Source organism: Neoarius graeffei, chromosome 26 (genome assembly GCF_027579695.1).
Source record: "Neoarius graeffei isolate fNeoGra1 chromosome 26, fNeoGra1.pri, whole genome shotgun sequence".
Classification (NCBI taxonomy): domain Eukaryota; kingdom Metazoa; phylum Chordata; class Actinopteri; order Siluriformes; family Ariidae; genus Neoarius; species Neoarius graeffei.
In genome coordinates this window covers 13,243,880-13,269,021 of record NC_083594.1, presented here as the reverse complement: position 1 = coordinate 13,269,021, position 25,142 = coordinate 13,243,880, and the positions used below count along the sequence as shown (strand labels likewise).

General features: G+C 43.1%; 1 protein-coding gene across 5 annotated transcripts in view; it reads right to left on the bottom strand.

Moving 5' to 3' along the window:
- Positions 1–25,142, bottom strand: part of LOC132874309 (E3 ubiquitin-protein ligase RNF123) — a 448,585-nt gene that overhangs the window by 395,905 nt on the left and 27,538 nt on the right. For 4 of the 5 annotated variants that reach the window (XM_060910383.1, XM_060910384.1, XM_060910387.1 and 1 more), the window contains exons 8-15: positions 20,882–21,028; positions 10,241–10,327; positions 10,044–10,111; positions 5,895–6,020; positions 5,568–5,682; positions 1,897–2,001; positions 1,674–1,799; positions 1,411–1,503 (exon numbers count right to left, since the gene is read on the bottom strand). In XM_060910383.1, the coding sequence (XP_060766366.1) occupies positions 1,411–1,503; positions 1,674–1,799; positions 1,897–2,001; positions 5,568–5,682; positions 5,895–6,020; positions 10,044–10,111; positions 10,241–10,327; positions 20,882–21,028 (867 nt within the window). The remainder of the gene's footprint in view (positions 1–1,410; positions 1,504–1,673; positions 1,800–1,896; positions 2,002–5,567; positions 5,683–5,894; positions 6,021–10,043; positions 10,112–10,240; positions 10,328–20,881; positions 21,029–25,142) is intronic. The other variant, XM_060910388.1, reaches the window with a different exon arrangement.

Here is a 25,142-nt window from a genome sequence, read left to right as displayed (position 1 = left end):
TTTTTGAATGGAAAAAGGTAAAAATGCCTCTATTTTACAACGCGTCTACAAAAACATAGAAAACATGGGTGTATCCAGCAGCAAGACAACAATCCAAAACATTTAACAGTTATTCCACAAAATTGAGTCGTACATGAGCTGACAGCCGATGAGGTGCGTAGCACCAAGTCGGCTATAACCCATGTACGACGAGATGAAGAGGAATAACTGTTTGATTCTATCCACATGCACTGGATTTTGAGAAACAGAACATTTTCATTTTTTGTAAATAATTCGATCAATAAAAACTTGATACAAAACGTCCGACCAAATCATTTCCGCTTAGAATGTAAACAAACCGGAGAAATGACAGCAGCAATTTGTGAAAAATGCTCCAATAATAATTCTTGGGGAAAAAAAAAAGTTTTTACCATCAAATACTTTTATTCCATATATATACTGTATATATATATATATATATATATATATATATATATATATATATATATATATATATTAGTGCTGTCAAAAATGTCGCGTTATTAACGCGTTAACTTGACTTAATTTTAACGGCGATAATTTTTTTATCGCGAGATTAATGCTCTGTGACATGATGCCACGCCCCGCACAGCCAGAGTCCTCTGCCCTCCCCCGAAGAGCCACGGTGCTCATCGGTGGCTCCAGCCCCACTTTGCAGTGGCTGTGACAAGATGTGTTATGCTCTGCAATAAAAAAAAAAAAACATTGGTACAACCAGTGTTCGAACTATGCCGATATTTTCGGGAGGGTCCCTTATTTTCCCTGGGGGGGGGTTTGGGGTGCGCTTGCGCTTGTCTCGGAGCGCGGCTCTCCATCGCGCGCTCACTTCGGATATGCAAATGCTTCCCGTTACACACGATTGCTGTGTCAATAAACATCATTTTGCCAATATTTTAGAGACCCCCCCAACATTTCCCAAATCATGTTTTCAAGGGATCTCATGTCTGTTTCAGGGGATCTCGGATCCCCCGAGTACCCCCGTAGTTCGAACGGTGAGCAAGCCCATTCACTTTTTTATGCTGATAAGAGAATTACAATGGTTTTTCATGTGACAAAAATGTGCGATTAAATTGCGATTAATCGCGAGTTAACTATGACAGTCGCGACATTAATCACGATTAAATATTTTAATCGCTTGACAGCACTAATATATATATATTTTTTTTGCTTTTTTGTTTTTGGGGTTTTGTTTTCGAGTCAAGTTTTTATTTCGTCAACACGTTCTGCCATTTTGTTTTTCTCTCCTCACGGTATATGAGCTGATATTCCAGTCGTAGAGTAGCCAATCAGAGCGCACGACTGCTCATATCCAGTGAATGTGGATAGAATAGAATGGAATATCAAGAGAGTAATAATGCACTTCCTGTCCATCCATTAATTCCTGCGTCTTACCTGGAAGCCGAGGTCAGGGATGATGGGTGAGAAGCGATACGCCCTGAGCAACGACATCATCAACTGCTTCAGGCACTCGTTCACCTCAAAGTCCTACCGGAGGAATGAAGACACAAAGAAAAGCCAACATGAAGGAAAAGGTGTATGAATGACTTTTCAGAGATTTTAGGGACAGTATGATGATGCTTTTTACACTTATTTTATCATTTCAAAACGACACGACTTCTGAACCCTCCTGTACAGACACAACACACTCTCGTCACCTCCATAAGCAGCCAGAAGAGCTCGAGCAGCTGCTGGACTAGCGGATGTTCGTCCACAGAGCCACCGCCCTCCAGAATCCCCAGCAGGAAGCTCATCAGGACATCTTCTACCAGATACACTTTACACTGCAGTACACACACGGCACTCTGTCTGAGCCAGGAAGGCAAAAAGTACAAAGCAATTCCACTTAAAAACATCCAAAGTGTTGAGAGACATACTAACCATCAGAGGAGCGAAGTAATTGAAGATATGCGCGAGTGTGACCAGCACCGTAGGTTCTCCTTGAAGCTGCCAGGATGCAATGTCCCTCTCGATGAGCTTCTCCTCCTTACAAGACAGAAATCAACATTTTAATATAAAGAGATGGAGCCTGCACAGAACACTCCGTTATATTTAACCTCCTCTTCTGTTCAGCACAATGGGTTTAAAATAGGGTTTTCTCAGAAATAATCCACCTTGATTCTTTGAGAATATTGCAAAATCTACTGTATCGTCTCCTTGTGAGATATACAGTGTCTTGAAAAAGTATTCATCCCGCTTGGTGTCTGTCCTGTTTTGTCACATTGCAAGCTGGAATTAAAATGGATTTTGGGGCGATTAGCACCATTTGATTCACACAGCATGCCTACAACTTGTTTTATTGTGAAACAAACAATAATTAAGATGGAAAAAAACAGAAATCCGGAGTGTGCATAGGTATTCACCCACCCCAAAATCAATATTTTGTAGAGCCACCTTTTGCTGCAATTACAGCTGCAAGTCTCTTGAGGTATGTCTCTATTAGCTTAGCACATCTAGCCACTGGGATTTTTGCTCATTCCTCAAGGCAAAACTGCTCCAACTCCTTCAAGTCAGATGGGTTGCGTTGGTGTACAGCAATCTTCAAGTTATACCGCAGATTCTCAACTGGATTGACGTCTGGGCTTTGACTAGGCCATTCCAAGACATTTAAATGTTTCCCTTTAAACCACTCCAGTGTAGTTTTAGCAGTATGTTTAGGGTCATTGTCCTACTGGAAAGTGAACCTTCATCCCAGTCTCAAACCTCTGGCTGACTCGAACAGGTTTTCTTCCAGAATTGCCCTGTATTTCGTGCCATCCATCTTTCCTTCAGTCCTGACCAGCTTCCTGTCCCTGCAGTTGAAAAACATCCCCACAACATGATGCTGCCACCACCATGCTTCACTGTAGGAAAGGTGTTCTCAGGGTGTTGCATTTGTGCCACACATGGCGTTTCCCATGATGGCCAAAAAGATCAATTTTAGTCTCTTTTGACCAGAGAACCTTCTCCCATGTGTTTGGGGAGTCTGCCACATGCTGTTGGGCAAACTCCAAACATGTTTTCTTAAGTAATAGCTTTTTTTCTGGCCACTCTTCCATAAAGCCCTGCTCTGTGGAGTGTACGGCTTAAAGTGGTCCTACGGACAGATACTCCCATCTCCGCTGTGGATCTTTGCAGCTCCTTCAGTGTTATCTTTGGTGTCTTTGTTGCATCTCTGATTAATGCCCTCCTTGCCTGGTCTGTGAGTTTTGGTGGGCGGCCTCCTCGTCAGGTTTGTAGTGGTGCCATATTCTTTCCATTCTGCTATAATGGATTTAATGGTGCTCCGTGGGATATTCAAAGTTTGGGATTTTTTTTTTATGACCCAACCCTGATCTATACTTCTCCACAACTTTGTCTCTGACCTGTTTGGAGGCTCCTTGGTTCTCATGTTGCTTGCTTAGTAGTGTTGCCGAGTCAGGGTCCTTCCAGAACAGGTTGATTTATACAGACATCATGTGACAGATCATGTGGTTGCACACAGGTGGATCTTAATCAACTAATTCTGTGACTTATGAAGTGAATTGGTTAGACCAGCTCTTATTTAGGGGTTTCATACCTGTGCACAGTCCAGATTTCTGTTTTTTCATCTTAATTATTGTTTGTGTCACAATAAAACAACAACGTGCACCTTTAAAGTGGTAGGCATGTTGTGTAAATCAAATGGTGCTAACCCTCCAAAAATCCATTTTAACTCCAGCTTGTAATGCGACAAAACAGGACAAACACCAAGGGGGATGAATACTTTTGCAAGACACTGCAGTGAACTGAAGAACTGTGAATTTCAGAAATTTCAATCCGAACCATATTTCCCGTTCATTTTGCCATGAGTATTGAAATGTTGTCTTGATAGAAATAGTCAAATACAGTGGTGCTTGAAAGTTTGTGAACCCTTTAGAATTTTCTATAGTTCTGCAAAAATATTACCTAAAACATCATCAGATTTTCACACAAGTCCTAAAAGTAGATAAAGAGAACCCAGTTAAACAAATGAGACAAAAATATTATACTTGGTCATTTATTTATTGAGGAAAATGATCCAATATTACATATTTGTGAGTGGCAAAAGTATGTGAACCTCTAGGATTAGCAGTTCATTTGAAGGTGAAATTAGAGTCAGGTGTTTTCAATCAATGGGATGACAATCAGGTGTGAGTGGGCACCCTGTTTTATTTAAAGAACAGGGATCTATCAAAGTCTGATCTTCACAACACACGTTTGTGGAAGTGTATCATGGCACGAGCAAAGGAGATTTCTGAGGATCGCAGAAAAAGCGTTGTTGATGCTCATCAGGCTGGAAAAGGTTACAAAACTATCTCTAAAGAATTTGGACTCCACCAATCCACAGTCAGACAGATTGTGTACAAATGGAGGAAATTCAAGACCATTTTTACCCTTCCCAGGAATGGTCGACCAACAAAGATCACTCCAAGAGCAAGGCGTGTAATAGTCGGCAAGGTCACAAAGGACCCCAGGGTAACTTCTAAGCAACTGAAGGCCTCTCTCACATTCGCTAATGTTAAAATTCATGAGTCCACCATCAGGAGAACACTGAACAACAATGGTATGCATAACAGGGTTGCAAGGAGAAATCCACTGCTCTCCAAAAAGAACATTGCTGCTCATCTGCAGTAAAGATCACGTGGACAAGCCAGAAGGCTATTGGAAAAATGTTTTGTGGACAGATGAGACCAAAATAGAACTTTTTGGTTTAAATGAGCAGAGTTATGTTTGGAGAAAGGAAAACACTGCATTCCAGCATAAGAACCTTATCCCATCTGTGAAACATGGTGGTGGTAGTATCATGGTTTGAACCTGTTTTGCTGCATCTGGGCCAGGACGGCTTGCCATCATTGATGGAACAATGAACTCTGAATTATACCAGCGAATTCTAAAGGAAAATGTCAGGACATCTGTCCATGAACTGAATCTCAAGAGAAGGTGGGTCATGCAGCAAGATAATGACCCTCAGCACACAAGTCGTTCTCCCAAAGAATGGTTAAAGAAGAATAAAGTTAATGTTTTGGAATGGCCAAGTCAGTCCTGACCTTAATCCAATCGAAATGTTGTAGAAGGACCTGAAGCGAGCAGTTCATGTGAGGAAACCCACCAACATCCCAGAGTTGAAGCTGTTCTGTACGGAGGAACGGGCTAAAATTCCTCCAAGCCGGTGTACAGGACTGATCAACAGTTACCGGAAACGTTTAGTTGAAGTTATTGCTGCACAAGGGGGTCACACCAGATACTGAAAGCAAAGGTTCACATACTTTTGCCACTCACAGATGTGTAGTATTAGATCGTTTTCCTCAATAAATAAATGACCAAGCTTAATATTTTTGTCTCATTTGTTTAACTGGGTTCTCTTTATCTACTTTTAGGACTTGTGTGAAAATCTGATGATGTTTTAGTTCATATTTATGCAGAAATAGAGAAAATTCTAAAGGGTTCACAAACTTTCAAGCACCACTGTATGTGTAGGGGTTTTTTTTCTCAATACACTGGGATTGCTGATTGCTCTCGATTGTAAGAGCATAATAAATAAAGAATGGAATGAACATGAATCTCAGTTGTACCTGTATGTCTATGCCAATTAACATCACGTTCTTCATGTATCCCAGCAGCCTCTTGGCTTTGATAAGGTCAGCAGTTGGAGGGTCCTGAAGGGGATGATAGCCTTCCACAGGATACGTGAAGGAGCAGAAGGTTAAGGAACCTCCTCTTCAAGCTGCACAGTTTATATACTCGTAGTGTATGAAAACCTTTACCATTTCATCCATAGTGGTTTAGACATCAGGCAAAGGCACAGAGATGAACAGTTGAGAGTAAAAAGGCTTTGCTCAAGAGCTCAATAACAAAATAATAAACACCAAAGAACAAACAGGAAGAAGCATAAAGGATATCTGAGTGGGCGGCTGCCAAAGTTAAAGGCCACAGACTCTTTGAATGAAAGACTGATAGCGGGGAAGTAGGCGATCCCTGGACCCATTTTGATATTAGTGAAAGCTGTTCCAAGGGACTGTCCATTCCTGAGAAATAAAACACCATGAACATGAATACAGACTCATGGAATTGCTCAAATAAGGCCGGGTGATGAGGCAATAGAATAGCGATAACATGAAAAATAATGTCAAAGGATGTTTCCATGAGGTACTGTACATACACTACCGTTCAAAAGTTTGGGGTCACCCAGACAATTTTGTGTTTTCCATGAAAAGTCACACTTTTATTTACCACCATAAGTTGTAAAATGAATAGAAAATATAGTCAAGACAGTTTTCTGGCCATTTTGAGCATTTAATCGACCCCACAAATGTGATGCTCCAGAAACTCAGGCTACATCCACACGACAACGAGATTTTTTTTTTTAAATATCGCGTCCACATGGGCAACGGATCAGTAAAATATCAGGTTCATATGGCAACACAACGCTTGCTGAAAACGATGCAATACACATGCCACACCACTCCGTGCGCTGTAAGACGGTCCCATCGGAGACACCAGAACAATAGAAGTAGACACATGCGCATAACTGCGCATGCGCACAGTGACTATCCCTGTCACTGTCACACACACTTTCTCACTCCCTATCCTATGGATATAGTCCCTTTAAATCACGTGCTCGTTTTTTGAATGGAGACGCGGAAAGAGGAATGAACGGGGGTAGATGGAAGCCGGTACGCCAACATTCTGATATCCTCCAGAATTCTTTAATGGTCCAGAATAAACATCTGAAGAGGTGAGATCGCTCCTTTTTTTTCCCTATTTTTGCTGGCAGGATTGACTCTGCCCTAAGGGCTATTCTCTCACTTTGCACCATTACACAATAAATATTCACAGTGAAAATATTTTGTAAGCGCGTTTCATGAACCAAGTTATAGGATTTGTTGACAACTCGCATCGAGTTCGTTACACTTCTACCCCGCGTGAAGCACATGTGGTTGTGACATCATCGTAAACAAATCCGTTCTACTCATCCAGACGAATTCGCAACGGCTCCATTGCCAGATTTTTTCACTCTGGAACCCGTTCTCAAAAGATTTCGTTTTGGGGCACCCAAAACGCCGGTGCCGTGTGGACGCCAGGCCGAAACGATAAACAATTTTATCAGATTCACCTGAATCCGTTGCCGTGTGGACAGGGCCTCAATCTGCTCAAAGGAAGGTCAGTTTTATAGCTTCTCTAAAGAGCTCAACTGTTTTCAGCTGTGCTAACATGATTGTACAAGGGTTTTCTAATCATCCATTAGCCTTCTGAGGCAATGAGCAAACACATTGTACCATTAGAACACTGGAGTGATAGTTGCTGGAAATGGGCCTCTATACACCTATGGAGATATTGCACCAAAAACCAGACATTTGTAGCTAGAATAGTCATTTACCACATTAGCAATGTCTCATCTCATCTCATTATCTCTAGCCGCTTTATCCTTCTACAGGGTCGCAGGCAAGCTGGAGCCTATCCCAGCTGACTACGGGCGAAAGGCGGGGTACACCCTGGACAAGTCGCCAGGTCATCACAGGGCTGACACATAGACACAGACAACCATTCACACTCACATTCACACCTACGATCAATTTAGAGTCACCAGTTAACCTAACCTGCATGTCTTTGGACTGTGGGGGAAACCGGAGCACCCGGAGGAAACCCACGCGGACACGGGGAGAACATGCAAACTCCACACAGAAAGGCCCTCGCCGGCCCCGGGGCTTGAACCCAGGACCTTCTTGCTGTGAGGCGACAGCGCTAACCACTACACCACCGTGCCGCCCCATTAGCAATGTATAGAGTGGATTTCTGATTAGTTTAAAGTGATCTTCATTGAAAAGAACAGTGCTTTTCTTTCAAAAATAAGGACATTTCAAAGTGACCCCAAACTTTTGAACAGTAGTGTATAGTGGTGCTTGAAAATGTGTAGAATTGTCTATATTTCTGTATACACTAAATCAGGCATAACATTAAAACCAGTGACAGGTGAAGCGCATCATTAACAGTTATTCCACATAATCGAGTCGTACATGAGCTGATAGCCGATGAGGCGCGTAGCACCGAGTTGTCTATAAGCCATGTACGACGAGACTGAGTGGAATAACTGTTTTATTCTATCCACATGCACTGGATTTTGACAAACGGAACATTTTTTAATTTTATTTTTTGCAAATTCGATAAATAAAAACTTGATGCAAAACGTCCGACCAAATAATTTCCGCTTAGAATGTAAACAAACCGGTGGAATGACCGTAGCAATTTAATAATTCTTGAAAAAATAAAAAAAGATATGTTCTTACCATCAAATACTTTTATTCCATATTTTATTGCTCTTTTTTTTGCGGTTTTGTTTTCAAGTAGAGTTTTTATTTCATCCTTGGTTGGTACAGTCCAACCAAGTACGCTCCGCCATTTTGTTTTTCTCTACTCACAGTATATGAGCTGATATCCTGTAGTAGGGTAGCCAATCAGAGCACGCAAATGTGGACAGAATACCATTCATTACAATGGCACCTGTCAGCAAGAGAACAGTCAGTTCTTGAAGTTGATGTGTTGGAAGCAGGAAAAATGGGCAAGCGTAAGGATCTGAGCGACTGACAAGGGCCAAATTGTGATGGCTAGATGACTGGGTTTGAGCGTCTCCAAAATGGTGCATCTTATGGGGTGTTCCTGGGATGCAGTGGTTAGGACCTACCAAAAGTGGTCCAAGGAAGGACAACTGGTGAACCGGTGACAGGGTCATGGGTGCTGAAGGCTCGTTGATTCGCATGAGGCACGAAGGCTAGCCCGTATGGTCCAATCCCACAGAAGAGCAACTGTAGCACAAACTGCTGATAAAGTTAATGCTGGCTAAAACAGAAAGGTGTCAGCATTAACTTTTTCAGCAGTTTGTGCTACAGTAGCTCTTCTGTGGGATTGGACCATACGGGCTAGCCTTCGTGCCTCATGCGGATCAACGGGCCTTCTAATACTGCTTGCTTTGAGTTTGCCTTACGTTCTGGATTTTGTATGCCTGACTGATGTTTTATAATAAACACACTTTTCCGGGACTTGCATCCATCCACCACCACTTTACTGACACTGAGGCTACGTTTACATTAGACCGTATCTGTCTCGTTTTCTTCGCGGATGCACTGTCCGTTTACATTAAACCACCTGGAAACGCCGGGAAACGGGAATCCGCCAGCGTCCACGTATTCAATCCAGATCGTGTCTGGTCCGGTGCTGTGTAAACATTGAGATACGCGAATACGCTGTGCTGAGCTCTAGCTGGCGTCCTCATTGGACAACGTCACTGTGACATCCACCTTCCTGATTCGCTGGCGTTGGTCATGTGATGCGACTGCTGAAAAACGGCGCGGACTTCCGCCTTGTATCACCTTTCATTAAAGAGAGTATAAAAGAATGAAAATACTGCAAATACTGATGCAAATACTGCCCATTGTGTAGTTATGATTGTCTTTAGGCTTGCCATCCTTCCACTTGCAAGTGGTAAGTGATATGCGCTGGGATCACACACACAGCGGCTCAGTCCTGAATCGTGGCTCGTGCACTTCACTCGCGCGCTCTGTGAGCTGCGCAGGGCCGGAGTGCGCACCCTCCAGAGGGCACTCGCTGTTCAGGGCGGAGTGATTTGGAGCGCAGGATGCCTGCGGAGCCGAGCGTATCCGTGTATTGGTGTTGCTGTGTGCACGGCTAACGGTTTTAGTGTAAACGCGAATCGTTTTAAGAACGTTAATCTGATGATCCGCTGATTCGACGTAATGTAAACGTAGCCTGAGACTCAGAACATGATGTTTTTCAACTCATATCATCCACTCAAATGTTCTCACTGGTCCAAATGCTTCACCCAGTTTCAAAATTAGCAGCATTTTATACACAGTGTTCACCCTTGATTAATATTCATGCCCATTTTAAATATTAAAATGGAATAAATAGGACATATTAATGCTTGGGATGATCTAGCTCCACCCACTTTACTACAGATTAATTTGCATCATATATAAAATGGACTTTTGAGGAAAAATTGTGATCACAGTGAAATGTACAGTTAGAACACTTACAGACAAAAAGTAATTGTTCCTTCATCGAGGTCGATCATGCAGCTCACGATGTCCCCTGCAGCCCACGACTGGAGGAAAAGGAAACGTTTTACAGAGCACTTTCGTCAAAAAGACATCCAGTTGGACATCGACAATCATGGAAGAAAAAAAGTGTGTAAACAAATCAGCTAACTCCATGAAGCGGTGCGTGTTCTCACTTTGCCGTAGTTGGTGGTCGTCACGTTCCATTTTCTGACTCGATTACCATCGTACGCATACGAGTCCTGCGTGTCTCCAACCCCTTCCTAAAGAAAAAGGGTTTAGAAGAAGAAGCACACATCACACTGAGATCAAAATCAAGATAGAGAGGGGAAAAAAATTATGTTCAAATGATTAAAACATAATCTTGTTTATAAATATATCACCGTGTGACGTGTTTAAAATCATAAACGTATACAGTGGTGCTTGAAAGTTTGTGAACCCTTTAGAATGTTCTATATTTCTGCATAAATATGACCTAAAACATCATCAGATTTGCACACAAGTCCTAAAAGTAGATAAAGAGAACCCAGTTAAACAAATGAGACGAAAATATTATACTTGGTCATTTATTTATTGAGGAAAATGATCCAATATTACATATTTGTGAGTGGCAAAAGTATGTGAACCTTTGCTTTCAGTATCTGGTGTGACCCCCTTGTGCAGCAATAACTGCAACTAAACGTTTCTGGTAACTGTTGATCAGTCCTGCACACCGGCTTGGAGGAATTTTAGCCCATTCCTCCGTACAGAACAGCTTCAACTCTGGGATGTTGGTGGGTTTCTTCACATGAACTGCTCGCTTCAGGTCCTTCCACAACATTTCGATTGGATTAAGGTCAGGACTTTGACTTGGCCATTCCAAAACATTAACTTTATTCTTCTTTAACCATTCTTTGGTAGAACGACTTGTGTGCTTAGGGTCGTTGTCTTGCTGCATGACCCACCTTCTCTTGAGATTCAGTTCATGGACAGATGTCCTGACATTTTCCTTTAGAATTCGCTGGTATAATTCAGAATTCATTGTTCCATCAATGATGGCAAGCCGTCCTGGCCCAGATGCAGCAAAACAGGCCCAAACCATGATACTACCACCACCATGTCTCATAGATGGGATAAGGTTCTTATGCTGGAATGGAACGTTTTTCTTTCTCCAAACGTAACGCGTCTCATTTAAACCATAAAGTTCTATTTTGGTCTTATCCGTCCACAAAACATTTTTCCAATAGCCTTCTGGCTTGTTCACGTGGTCTTTAGCAAACTGCAGACAAGCAGCAATGTTCTTTTTGGAGAGCAGTAGCTTTCTCCTTGCAACACTGCCATGCACACCATTGTTGTTCAGTGTTCTCCTGATGGTGGACTCATGAACATTAACATTAGCCAATGTGAGCGAGGCCTTCAGTTGCTTAGAAGTTACCCTGGGGTCCTTTGTGACCTCGCCGACTATTAAATGCCTTGCTCTTGGAGTGATCTTTGTTGGTCGACCACTCCTGGGGAGGGTAACAATGGTCTTGAATGTCCTCCATTTGTACACAATCTGTCTGACTGTGGATTGGTGGAGTCCAAACTCTTTAGAGATGGTTTTGCAACCTTTTCCAGCCTGATGAGCATCAACAATGCTTTTTCTGAGGTCCTCAGAAATCTCCTTTGTTCGTGCCATTATACACTTCCACAAACATGTGTTGCGAAGATCAGACTTTGATAGATCCCTGTTCTTTAAATAAAACAGGGTGCCCACTCACACCTGATTGTCATCCCATTGACTGAAAACACCTGACTCTAATTTCACCTTCAAATTAACTGCTAATCCTCGACGTTCACATACTTTTGCCACTCACAGGTATGTAATATTGGATCATTTTCCTCAATAAATAAATGACCAAGTATAATATTTTTGTCTCATTTGTTTAACTGGGTTCTCTTTACCTACTTTTGGAACTTGTGTGAAAATCTGATGATGTTTTAGATCATATTTATGCAAAAATATAGAAAATTCTAAAGGGTTCACCAACTTTCAAGCACCACTGTAGATGAAAACAAAAGGAAAAACAGATCCTGTATCACCCAGGAGGGAAAAAAGAATTCAGGTTTAAACCCTTGATGTAATTCCAGCTGTTGCACAACGTGTGATCACAGAGGGTGTCTATTATCATGACTCAAATGATGCCAAGTAAGACCAGCTGACCTGGCATGTGCCAAATGGCATCTGCACAAACAAATTGAGGCATATGATGAAATATATTTTTAGAAAATGGGGCACATTTATTATGCATGAGACACTGAGGCACAGTTACATGGGGGGGAAAAAATAATGAAAATATTTATCATAAACTAGCACCCACAAACCTAAATCCAAAAACTGCTGTTTCATCAAAAGTGGCAATAAATAAATAAACAAACAGCTAAATAAATAAATAGATATATAAATATTTTGCTATCATCCTGGAATAATATTTAAAATTGTTAAAATTATTTTTAAATTGGCTACAAAAATTATTTTTATTATTATTATTACTACTACTGCATGAGTTTTTATTTATTATTTTATTTTTTATTCTATGTTTACCTGCTCTTTTTTATTTATATGTTTGTTCAGCAAAGCACTGGAAAAATTACATAAAACAGTTCCTTTAGCTTGTTTACGTGTTTTTATGTAGTTAGTTATTCAGTGTCTGTTTATTTGTTTACTTGCTGATTAATTTATTTAGTTAGTTAGTTATTATTTTTGTTTGCTTGTCCAAGCATGAAAAATTGAAAAACATATCCGAATATCCTGCATGCATACAATTTCTTTTGTTTTCCCTTTATTTGAATTATGACATATACACTCACACTCAAAACATTTTAAAACGTCTGGTGATTTTTTTTTTATTTTTATTTTTTAATTCAGTATTTTTTTGAAGCAAAAGCAAGCATAAAATTGTGGGGGAATATGTACAGTTACCACAAACACCTAGGTTCTCAAATAAAATGAATTATTTATTAAAAGACACTTGGAAAGTAAACCAGGTCAGCGGATACAGAGCCCTCCACAATTATTGGCACCCCTGATAAGGATGAGTAAAAAGGGTTAGGGGAAAGAAGAAGAAAAAAAAAATCCACCTTTTGGTGAAGTCACTTCATGTCACACTGAAAATCCAAAAATGAGAAAAATCCAACCTTTAACTGAACAATTTATTCAGAGAGAAAAACAAATCCCTCACCAAGCAATAATTATTTTCAACAAAAACACGTGTGCCACTATTATTAGCACCCCTGAAAACGTACAACCCCGATTCCAAAAAAGTTGGGACAAAGTACAAATTGTAAATCAAAACGGAATGCAATGATGTGGAAGTTTCAAAATTCCATATTTTATTCAGAATAGAACATAGATGACATATCAAATGTTTAAACTGAGAAAATGTATCATTTAAAGAGAAAAATTAGGTGATTTTAAATTTCATGACAACAACACATCTCAAAAAAGTTGGGACAAGGCCATGTTTACCACTGTGAGACATCCCCTTTTCTCTTTACAACAGTCTGTAAACGTCTGGGGACTGAGGAGACAAGTTGCTCAAGTTTAGGGATAGGAACGTTAACCCATTCTTGTCTAATGTAGGATTCTAGTTGCTCAACTGTCTTAGGTCTTTTTTGTCGTATCTTCCGTTTTATGATGCGCCAAATGTTTTCTATGGGTGAAAGATCTGGACTGCAGGCTGGCCAGTTCAGTACCCGGACCCTTCTTCTACACAGCCATGATGCTGTAATTGATGCAGTACGGTATGTGGTTTGACATTGTCATGTTGGAAAATGCAAGGTCTTCCCTGAAAGAGACGTCGTCTGGATGGGAGCATATGTTGCTCTAGAACCTGGATATAACTTTCAGCATTGATGCTGTCTTTCCAGATGTGTAAGCTGCCCATGCCACACACACTAATGCAACCCCATACCATCAGAGATGCAGGCTTCTGAACTGAGCGCTGATAACAACTTGGGTCGTCCTTCTCCTCTTTAGTCCAAATGACACGGCGTCCCCGATTTCCATAAAGAACTTCAAATTTTGATTCGTCTGACCACAGAACAGTTTTCCACTTTGCCACAGTCCATTTTAAATGAGCCTTGGCCCAGAGAAGACGTCTGCGCTTCTGGATCATGTTTAGATACGGCTTCTTCTTTGAACTATAGAGTTTTAGCTGGCAACGGCGGATGGCACGGTGAATTGTGTTCACAGATAATGTTCTCTGGAAATATTCCTGAGCCCATTTTGTGATTTCCAATACAGAAGCATGCCTGTATGTGATGCAGTGCCGTCTAAGGGCCCGAAGATCACGGGCACCCAGTATGGTTTTCCGGCCTTGACCCTTACGCACAGAGATTCTTCCAGATTCTCTGAATCTTTTGATGATATTATGCACTGTAGATGATGATATGTTCAAACTCTTTGCAATTTTACACTGTCGAACTCCTTTCTGATATTGCTCCACTGTTTGTCGGCGCAGAATTCGGGGGATTGGTGATCCTCTTCCCATCTTTACTTCTGAGAGCCGCTGCCACTCCAGGATGCTCTTTTTATACCCAGTCATGTTAATGACCTATTGCCAATTGACCTAATGAGTTGCAATTTGGTCCTCCAGCTGTTCCTTTTTTGTACCTTTAACTTTTCCAGCCTCTTATTGCCCCGTCCCAACTTTTTTGAGATGTGTTGCTGTCATGAAATTTCAAATGAGCCAATATTTGGCATGAAATTTCAAAATATCTCACTTTCGACATTTGATATGTTGTCTATGTTCTACTGTGAATACTGTGAGGGAATTTTTAATGGATGAACATTATTATTCTCTGTGTTTCTGTGTGTTGAGCTCAAGTGGCCTATACTGAGAAAGATGTGTTTTCCTATGTTGTAATCGCTTTTCTGTGGCCTTGGTGGTAATGAGCAGGGTGCTTGAGTTCATCCTAGCTTGCATCTTCTCATGATGTAACCACCTTTCCTGACCTTGGTGGTGATAAGCAGGGTGCCTGAGTTCTCATAACTACGCATCCACCCACACGCCAGGTGCACGCTCTAACAAAGCTTCATAGAAAATCTTGAGCCAATCACGTGAAGACACAAGCAGTGAGCGAATGCTTTCAGAGTATAATAGATAACATTCCTAAAACACAACTCAGAGTGCGCGTACTCTCGGCATCATCAGAAGTGGTGTCTTCTTCTATTCTTCTCTTTCCTTTCCTATTTTATATATATCTTTTATATGATCTACTATAATAAATAACTGAAAAGACAACTGTTAAGCGTTCTGAAGTGTTTATTAGAAATTTCCATTACAATTTGGCGTCCCTGGGTGGGCCCTATGCGTCTGATCCTCGGACGACGGAACACTCCCAAGGCTACGGTGCGGAGCTGAGAACTCGGACGAGAGACCAGGCCATCAGGGCTCACCGAACCAGTAAGTGATAACTTTGCATTCTTGTGTAAAGAAATTAGTGGAAACAGTATTTAAAGAATGATACAAGAAGTGGACAGAGATTTGTCCTAGTATTTAAAAATGATATAAGAGACGGACAGAAGTTTGTCCGAGCTCAGGAGGACTGCTAAGCTGTGGTACCATCAATATGTTTGCAGAAAACGGATAAAACACAATTTTGAGACAATAAACTGCGAGTAGTTTATTGGGTTGTCTAAGGCAGCTGGGCCATAGAAGGTTCACGCTGCATGCTACACGCTACACGCGTGTAAAGAAAAGTGGACAAACGTAGCATGACTTGCTCTGGGCCATAGAACGGCGTTCACGTTGCACGCTGCACACTTCACGCGTGAAGCGAGAAATGAACATGCACACTTTTTTCTAGGCATGAAGATGGAAATTCCAGTCAATGCATGCACAACCCCAAGGTCACCGCCGCGCCAGCCAATCAGAACGGGTCTAGGGAGATAAAATGGACGACTACCGAGAAAAGTTGAAGTTTAATGGCCCAGGGTCCGGTTCTTCACGTGAACGTGTAGCATGCAGCATGCAGCGTGAACCTTCTATGGCCCAGCTGCCTAAGAGAATTATCCGCCCAAGTGACGACTGGGTAACGGCTCACCTACTTGAGCGAAGGAAGTACGGGTGCGTGTCTCGACGGACTCACGTTCAGCGATTCGTAACTGGGAAAGAATTGAATCTTGCTCCCTTTGTTCTGTGTGAACAACTGGCCCGTCGGAGGAACGGGATAGAGAGGTTCGATCACGAAGTCGCAAAGACACACCGGTGTGCACGCAAAATATTGATGAATCAACAGAGTACTGTCCTCCTCCAAATTCTGAAACAGAGAAACAGCTTTTGTACACATGCGCGAGTTGTCTTTGAGGTTGTTGTGTTAAATGATACCTACTTTGGTTTAAGGCAAATGTCAGATAAATTGTTTACTAATAAGAACACACCTAAAGGATTATTGTGTTGCATTTTTGGACATAGTCCAACTTGCTCTTCTTGTGATTCTGAAAAAAACTCAGCCATTGTTGTCATAACCTATTGATATAACAGTGTACAATGAGGAACAGAAACAGTAAGTTAGGGAAAGAAAAGAAAAAGCAAGTAAGTGTGAAGCTACATGTGCTATAATAAGAATTGGATGTTCCTATGACAGCCCAAACATCCAGTTTATGAAAACCTCGTATGGCGAGGATTATTTGGCACAGTTTGATATATGGGTAAAGGACTTAGGATTCTCTGAGAAGGGCAGTTTTAGTCCCAGGCAGATAGGACAGTTAGAAGAAAAGTTGAAACAGAAGGAAAAAGAAGAGTCTGCAGATAATGTTAAGTTCTTAGGGGACTGGAGGGCGTTTTCTGCATGGAAAGAAGAAACACTTGAGAGAGTACAAAAGAGAGAAACGACAGGCAGGGCTCTCACCCTCTTCTCAGTGTTTGAAATTTCAGATGGACCCTGACCTGGAGTCTGCCCCAACACCCTGACACACACTGCCTCCTCAGCAAGGCGGAACATCATTCCCACAAGCGCTTCACCCACAGAAAGGGGGAGAAGTCGAGACAAAGAAGAAAAAAATATATATATTGAGCCTCTGGAATCTCTCCCAGCCTACCAGCTGCCTCCAGCATCAGCGCCTCTCAGCGCTTCTCCGTCACACACGAGATCCGGTCTTGCATATGGTGATGGAAAAGACACCCTCCTGGACCTGACCACGTGCTCACCAGTGGGTCCACAAGGCCATAATCTAAAGTCTGAAGTCCTTCATCTTCCAATGATGGAAGTGGCTGGAGCTGACGGCGTGCTTTTAGTCTACAGACCCTGGATGACAGCTGATATCAAGGAAAGCATGGCTTCTCTTCCCAATGTGAGAGAGGTAGGAGGAAAGAGATTTGGTAACGAACTGTTGATATTTTGCAGAGAATTCCGACCGACCACCCATGAACTTCACTGCCTAATCATGACCAAGATGGGTATAGATTGGAACAAAGTTTCCAAAGATTGGCCGGAAGCTGACCAGCGAATGACTACACCAGACTGGAGCATGGCTGGCAATAGTGAGTACAGAGATACTATCACTGCTCTCTGTGCTCGTCTGGACAGTGCTTTTCCTTTGAACATAGACATGACTAAGATCAGTATGTGTAAGCAAGAAGATGGAGAAGGTGTGTCAGCGTTTCTCGCCTGTCTCACCGCCACGCACGAGAAACACAGTGGCCTGACCAGGCCCGTGAACCTGGCTGCAGTGGAGGGCACTCCCGAGTCTCACCAAGATCGAGCAGTACGCTGTGCATGCAGAAAAGCTGCTGAAAGAGAAGGAGAAGACAAAGTAGACACAAAGGCTACGTTCACACTGCAGGCTGAAGTGACTCAAATCCGATCTTTTCGCCCATATGTGACCTGTATCCGATCTTTTATTGACAATATGAACGACACAGATCCGATTTTTTCAAATCCGACCCAGGCCGTTTGGATATGTGGTCCTAATTCCGATTCCTATCCGCTCTTTTCATATGTGACTTCAGTCTGAACCGCCAGGTCGCATTCATCCGACTTACACGTCATCAACAAGCCACAAACGTCACTATTCTGCGCTGAAGTAGGCGGCGGGTCTCTCAAAAAAAGTTACAACAACATGGCGCATAATCACGGGCGCAGATAGAGGGTGGGACAGGTGGGATTCGTCCCACCCAGATTTAAATTCACCTTGTTCGGTCCCCCCCACTTATAGGGAGGAAAAAACGTCTATGCTGTCTTTCTTTGCATAAGGCAAACCTCACGGAAAAATCAAAAGACTAATTACCATTCGGTTTATTGAGGTGCACGGCAGTGTATACATAGTTGCAACAACTCACATAAAACAAAAAGACTGATATTCGGTTGGTTGAGCTGCGCAGACTGCACAGGTTGCGAGCTCGAGCTTGGTTGCTATGGTAACCCACAACAAGTTTGACAGGCATATCGGGGTTGGGGTTGGTTTGCTGGCAGCTTTGTCCCTCCCCCCAGTTCAAAAAACATATCTGAGCCCCTGCGCATGACATCAATGCGAGGGACGCTTCGGGCTGTGAAGGTTCTGAATCTTCTCAATGGAAGGACGCAGAGGTTAGGGAGCTGATTTCCATTTGGGGGGATACAGCTATTCAAGCTAGATTGGATGGGTCATACCGCAACCGGGCGGTTTTACTTCCGTAAACACTGGCCATGCTCACTGCGTGTGACGTCGTCGTATCCTGCAATGCGCATGCGGAACACTTTTAGGTCGCTTTTTGTTCATACTGAGGATCACATACAAGTCGCATATATTTGTTAATGTGAACGACCTCACAAAAAAAATCGGATTTCACAAAAAAATCGGAATTGAGCATTAAGCTTTGCAGTGTGAACGTAGCGATAGAGACCAAGATCTACATGCCGCCACTCTCACTCTTTTCCAGACTGTTCAGCCTGGAGAAAAGGAACAAGAGGAGGAAGAGGTCGAAGTAGGGGCCGAGACAGGACAACCTGGAGTGACTTGTCCTGGAGAAAAGGTGCAACCTGCTACAACTGCAATCAAAAGGGACACATTGCTCGAAATTGTCTCCACAGTAACAGGCAGAAGCCCCGTGAGGAGTACAGCAAAGCAGACTGATGGGCGGACTCCGGGAACGGGCCCCACACAGAGAACAGGGGAGGTAACACACACACACACACACACACACCTGATGATACACATACACATAGACAGGAGCATTCACATAACGTTAAACACATTAGTAGCAGCACCTGCATGCAACAGCAAGACTACACAGAAATGCCCGATACACCAGTCCCGATAGATACACCTGAAGTTGCATTAAGTTTGTTAAAATACACAACTACTCCCTTTTCTAAACTCCCTTGTATGCCCCTCACTGTGTGTGGGCATGTGTTAGCCTTTCTAGTAGATTCTGGAGCAGGACACTCAGTGATACAACATGGGGTACTTCCAGTAGACCCACCGCTCAGCTCAAATTCTATTCAGACGATGGGCATCTCAGGACGACCTGTAACCGAAACTTTCTCAGTCAACCTCCCGTGTAAAAGCGAGGGAGGAATAGTTACGTCCCACTCATTCCACATCTCACATACATGTCCAGTAAATTTGTTAGCACGTGATTTAATGTGCAAATTAGAAGTAAATCTCACATCCACTCCAGATGGACTAACTATTGAAGTAAGTGAAATGCGCGGTGTGCAGTATGGGTTTGGAAGCCCCCTGTATGTGTATGTCTGGCGGCTCTGCTCAGATCAGCTCACACAAACTCCAAAACACCTTGTACAGCTCGCATACTTGAGCACCTCATCGGTTGACACAGATTATATGAAAGAGGAAGATTTGCATTGTACAGCACATGTTCACCAAGGTCAAGATGTAGAGTTTGAAAAGACTTGGTTTGCAGACCCCCATGCACGTGAAAGATTGACCCTCAAACTATGTATTGGTCTAAACATTATTGCGCTGTGCAGGTCCATTTTACTTGTTGTCCAAACAGCTGCATCAATGCTCATCGCAGTGTTCTCAAACATGTTATAAGCAGCCTCAGAACAGAGGACTTTGAGGTTGACTGCTGCCAACATGATTTTTTAGACATCATTAATTCTATTCCCCATGTCTCATTAGCAAGGCCACGAGCCACCTATTGGAAAGACGTGGGGAAATGGGTCAAGAAGTGCACAGTCGATGGCAATGAATGGTCCCAAACAGAGGACCCTAGTGTGTTGTTTTGTCAAAGGCTTGGGGTCTACAAACAAAGTCATGCTATGTTTGTGTATGTTAAGCGCAGCGTAATATTAGCCACTGATGACCAGGGTCCTGGGGACCCCGGCCATAGTGGCCTGTTTGTCCCTGTTTCCACAGGCATAACTCCAGCAGAGGTGCACCCCAAATTGGCGGGAGTTCCAAATTCCGTTTGGGCGAAGGGTAAACATGATGTGGGCCTAATAAAGAATGCTGAACCAGTGGTGATCACCCCCAAATCAGATTTCAGTCCTAAACAGACCCAGTACCCACTCAAACCAGAAGCAATCGCAGGTATAAGACTGGTCTTTGATTCGTTGCTGAAGGCAGATGTAATTGTCCCTTGCCAGGACTTTCCAGTGCGCACTCCTATTTTTTCCAGTTAAGAAGGCAAGAAAACCGTCCCAGCCCGATGAGTGGAGGTTTGTCCAAGTCAATGCTGCGGCTGTCCCGCACACGCCTGATGTCCCTAAAGAGCGCTCTGCAGACCACACCCACTCTGGGACTGCCTGACCCCAATAAACCATTTGTTCAAACTGTCAATGAAAAGAAGGGTTTTATGACCTCAGTTCTTTTGCAGAAACACGGGGATAGACTGAGACCTGTAGCCTACTTCTCCAGCAGGCTGGATCCAGTGGCAGCTGGACTTCCTGTTTGCCTGCATGCAGTTGCTGCAGCTGAAAAGGCGGTAACTGCTTCCAGAAATATTGTGGGGTACTCTAACCTCACCCTTTTGGTCCCACATGTTGTCTCCCTGCTTCTGTTGGAAAAAAAAAAAAAAAAAAGACGTCACATTTGTCAGCACAGAGATGGTTGAAGTATAACACTGTCATACTTGATATGCCTAACATCACTGTGAAACATTGTTCTGTTCTGAATTCTGCCTCTCTTCTCCCTACAGAGGACGATGGAGAGCCATATGACTGTGTAGCTCTCACTAACGATTTTTGTTCCCCCAGGGCAGACTTAAAGAGTGACCCTTTGGAAAATCCAGACATGATCCTCTATGTGGATGGTTCAGCCTCCAGAGACCCAGAGACGGGAAAGAACAAAGTAGGTTTTGCCATAGTCTCAGATCACGAGGTCCTCAAGGCGTCGTGTCTGCCCTCGAACCTGTCGGCACAGGCCGCAGAGCTCTGTGCCCTTATCGAGACACGCAAATTGGCTGCAGGGTGATCTGTCAATATTTTTACGGACAGTAGGTACACGTTTGGCGTTGTGCACGATTTTGGCACTATTTGGAAACACAGAAATTTTCTCACTAGCACAGGATCTCCCACTGCACATCATAAACTGGTCTCTGAGTTGTTGGATGCTGTTCTACTCTGTAGATCCATTGCTGTGGGTAAGTGTGCTGCCCATACTAACAATACTGATCTTGTGTCTCAAGGGAATGCCAGGGCGGACGCGGCAGCTAAGTGTGCAGCCTCGGCTTCCAGTTCACCCTCTAACCTTGCCTTTCCTCAGGTTTCTACCCCTTGTTTACAGCTAGCGGATCTTCAGAGCACTGCCACCCAGGACGAGAGATGAGTCTGGAAACAGGCAGGCTGTATCCTTGCAAACTCGGTCTGGGTTTGTCCCTCGGGCCGTCCCTGTCTACCAAAATACATGTTCCCTTTCTATGCAAAGTTGGCACATGGGCTCACCCATGTGTCAAAAGGGGGGATGGTAGCAGAAGTAACAAAGAGATGGTTCACAAAGGGGTTTTCAAATTATGCTGCAAAATTTTGCAAGCAATGCTTGATATGTGCACAACATAACGCAGGTCAAGGTATCAGACTAACTCAAGCAGCACACCCAATACCAGACAAACCATTTGATCACCTCCAAATGGACTTTATTGAACTGACACCTAGTGAAGGGAAAAGGTACTGCCTGGTAATAGTTGACATGTTTTCAAAATGGGTAGAAGTATTCCCCACAGCTAAACAAGACTCAGAGGCGGTAGTCAAAGCACTCCTGAGAGATGTAATTCCTAGGTGGGGTATACCTAGCAAAATCTCAAGTGACAATGGAACACCCTTTGTTAATGCAGCCCTAAAGAAAATAGGAGCATTCCTAGGGATAGACCTGAAACAACATTGTGCCCATCATCCTGCCAGTGTGGGAGCAGTAGAGAGGGAAAATGGGTCCCTTAAAAATAAACTAAGCAAAGCTTGTGCAGAAACAGGGCTAGGATGGACAAAGGTCCTCCCTGTAGCACTCACACAAATGAGGATGCAAACTAGGCCTAAACATGGGTTAAGCCCATTCGAAATTCTGTTTGGACGAGTACCCAACACGGGGATAGGGCCAGCTCAAGGAACACTGCCGGACACCACACTGTATGATGATGCAATGTTGAATTACTGTGCAACGTTGTCCTCTGCTTTGAAATCGATCCACAAACAGGTAAAGAAGCACTTCCCAAACCCGCTGAGGGACCTCTGCATGATCTACAACCAGGGGATTGGATCGTGGTAAAGGACTTCCAACAAACCAAGTGGAACAAGCCACGGTGGAACGGCCCATTCCAGGTCCTGCTCACGACCCCAACGGCAGTGAAAGTCACAGGCAGAGTGACGTGGATCCATGCTAGCCGCTGCAGGAGGGTTCCTGAACCGGCTGAGCAGGAGGAAAAGGAAGGCCTAAGTGACCAGACGCTGACTAAAGCTCGTGAGGAAGAAAGGCATCACTGCATGGAACAGTGCGAGTATCACATCAATCACGCACGCGCCCTCAATAGGGAAGAGTATTTGTGTCTAGCTGATAGATAAGTCTTAGGGTTTTGAGTTTCCTCCAAGTCCCGGTGAGGTGGGACGAGGGCTGATAGGGCGTGCCCGCCCTCTGAGCACCAATACATGTCAAGAAGGGCAAGGGTTAACTCGGTAACATCACTGAGGCACTGAACAAGATGCGCAAGGTTGCTGAACAATTATGAGCAGACGAACATGGAGGAGACAAAGACAGCTGGTGGCACTGGTTCAGTGGATGGAAGACTCTGATTCTATCCACCATACTGGTCCTGGGCTTAGTGATTGTGATGCTATGTTTGCTCCTTGTTTTCTGTCAATGTTGTATGTCTGTGTTTCAGAGGCAGCTGACAAATATCGGTTACCAGATGGTGAAAATAGACTCTGATGACTTGCCTGACTGGCCTCCAAACTCACATGAAGACTATAACCCACCGTTCCATGACATCAGCACAGTTGACATGAAATTAGTCCTAACTTAAAACACTTTCATTACGATTGTTTCCTGTTCTATTATTCCTGATCTATGTATATGGCTTGCTAGCATTCATTTAAGATGTCTATGTCTTATAAAAACAGCCTTAGCATTATCCCTGTACACTCAATGACGTGTTAAGCCGAATCTCTCTGGGAACTCTCATCACTGAAACGGTGTACAGTTCTTTTCTTTCCTTTTAGTAATTTATCCTATAGGATAAAAAGGGGGGAATGTGAGGGAATTTTTAATGGATGAACAAAGTGGCCTATACTGAGAAAGATGTTTTTTCCTATGTTGTAATCGCTTTTCTGTGGCCTTGGTGGTAATGAGCAGGGTGCTTGAGTTCATCCTAGCTTGCATCTTCTCATGATGTAACCACCTTTCCTGACCTTGGTGGTGATAAGCAGGGTGCCCGAGTTCTCATAACTACGCATCCGCCCGCACGCCAGGTGCACGCTCTAACAAAGCTTCATAGAAAATCTTGAGCCAATCACGTGAAGACACAAGCAGTGAGCGAATGCTTTCAGAGTATAATAGATAACATTCCTAAAACACAACTCAGAGCGCGCGTACTCTCGGCATCATCAGAAGTGGTGCCTTCTTCTATTCTTCTCTTTCCTTTCCTATTTTATATATCTTTTATATGATCTACTAAAATAAATGACTGAAAAGACAACTGCTAAGCGTTCTGAAGTGTTTATTAGAAATTTCCATTACAATACAATATCAGTTTTTGAGATTTGTAAATTATTGCATTCCGTTTTTATTTACAATTTGTTCTTTGTCCCAACTTTTTTGGAATCGGGGTTGTAACTGAAGCATGTTTCCCATTTAAATTGCACAGTATTTGAGTGGATTGGAGTGTGTAGGAACTTTCAAGCTGTAATCCATGACTATCTGATTAACTGGGGGACAAATTTGAGGTGACACAGAGGACAAATTCCTTCAGTCATCCATCAACATAGGAAAGATAAGAGACACACACAAGCCAAATGACGGAGAAGTGAAGTGTGTTGCCCTTCATAAGGCAAGGAATGGTTATAAAAATAGCTACTCGCCTGACAATGCTCATTTCTACTGTTAGGGGGGAAAAAAAAAACACACATCAACTGGACCCGTTAGTCTCGCCTGGAAGAGAACCAAAGTTTATTTTGCCCCCACGTACAGTGAGGAGGAGGGTAAGAGAAGGCGAAAAAAAAAATCCCCAAGATCACTGTTGGTGAATTGCAAGAAAAAGTAAAATCTTGGGGTCTCCAAAACCACCATCAGACACCGTCTCCATGCCAACAGATTATTTGGAAGGTGCCAGAAAAAAGCCATTTCTGTCCATTAAGCACAAACGTAAGCGGCTGAAGTTCATGAAACAATACGACACTGTTCTTTGACTGGAACAGTGTTCTCTGGTCTGATGAAAGAAAAATGGAGCTTCGTAGCAATAAACACTGAAAGTGGGTTTGGTATAAAAAGAAGAATGGCTATAATGAATAGAACCTGATCCCAACTGTACAAGATGATGGAGGTTCTGTGATGTTTGGGGGCTGTTTTTTCCTCCAAAGGCCCTGAAACCTTGTTAGGGTCCATGGCATCATGGATTCCATGAAATACCAGGACATTTTAAATCTAAATCTGGCTGCTTCTGCCAGGAAACTAAAACTGGGTCGTCA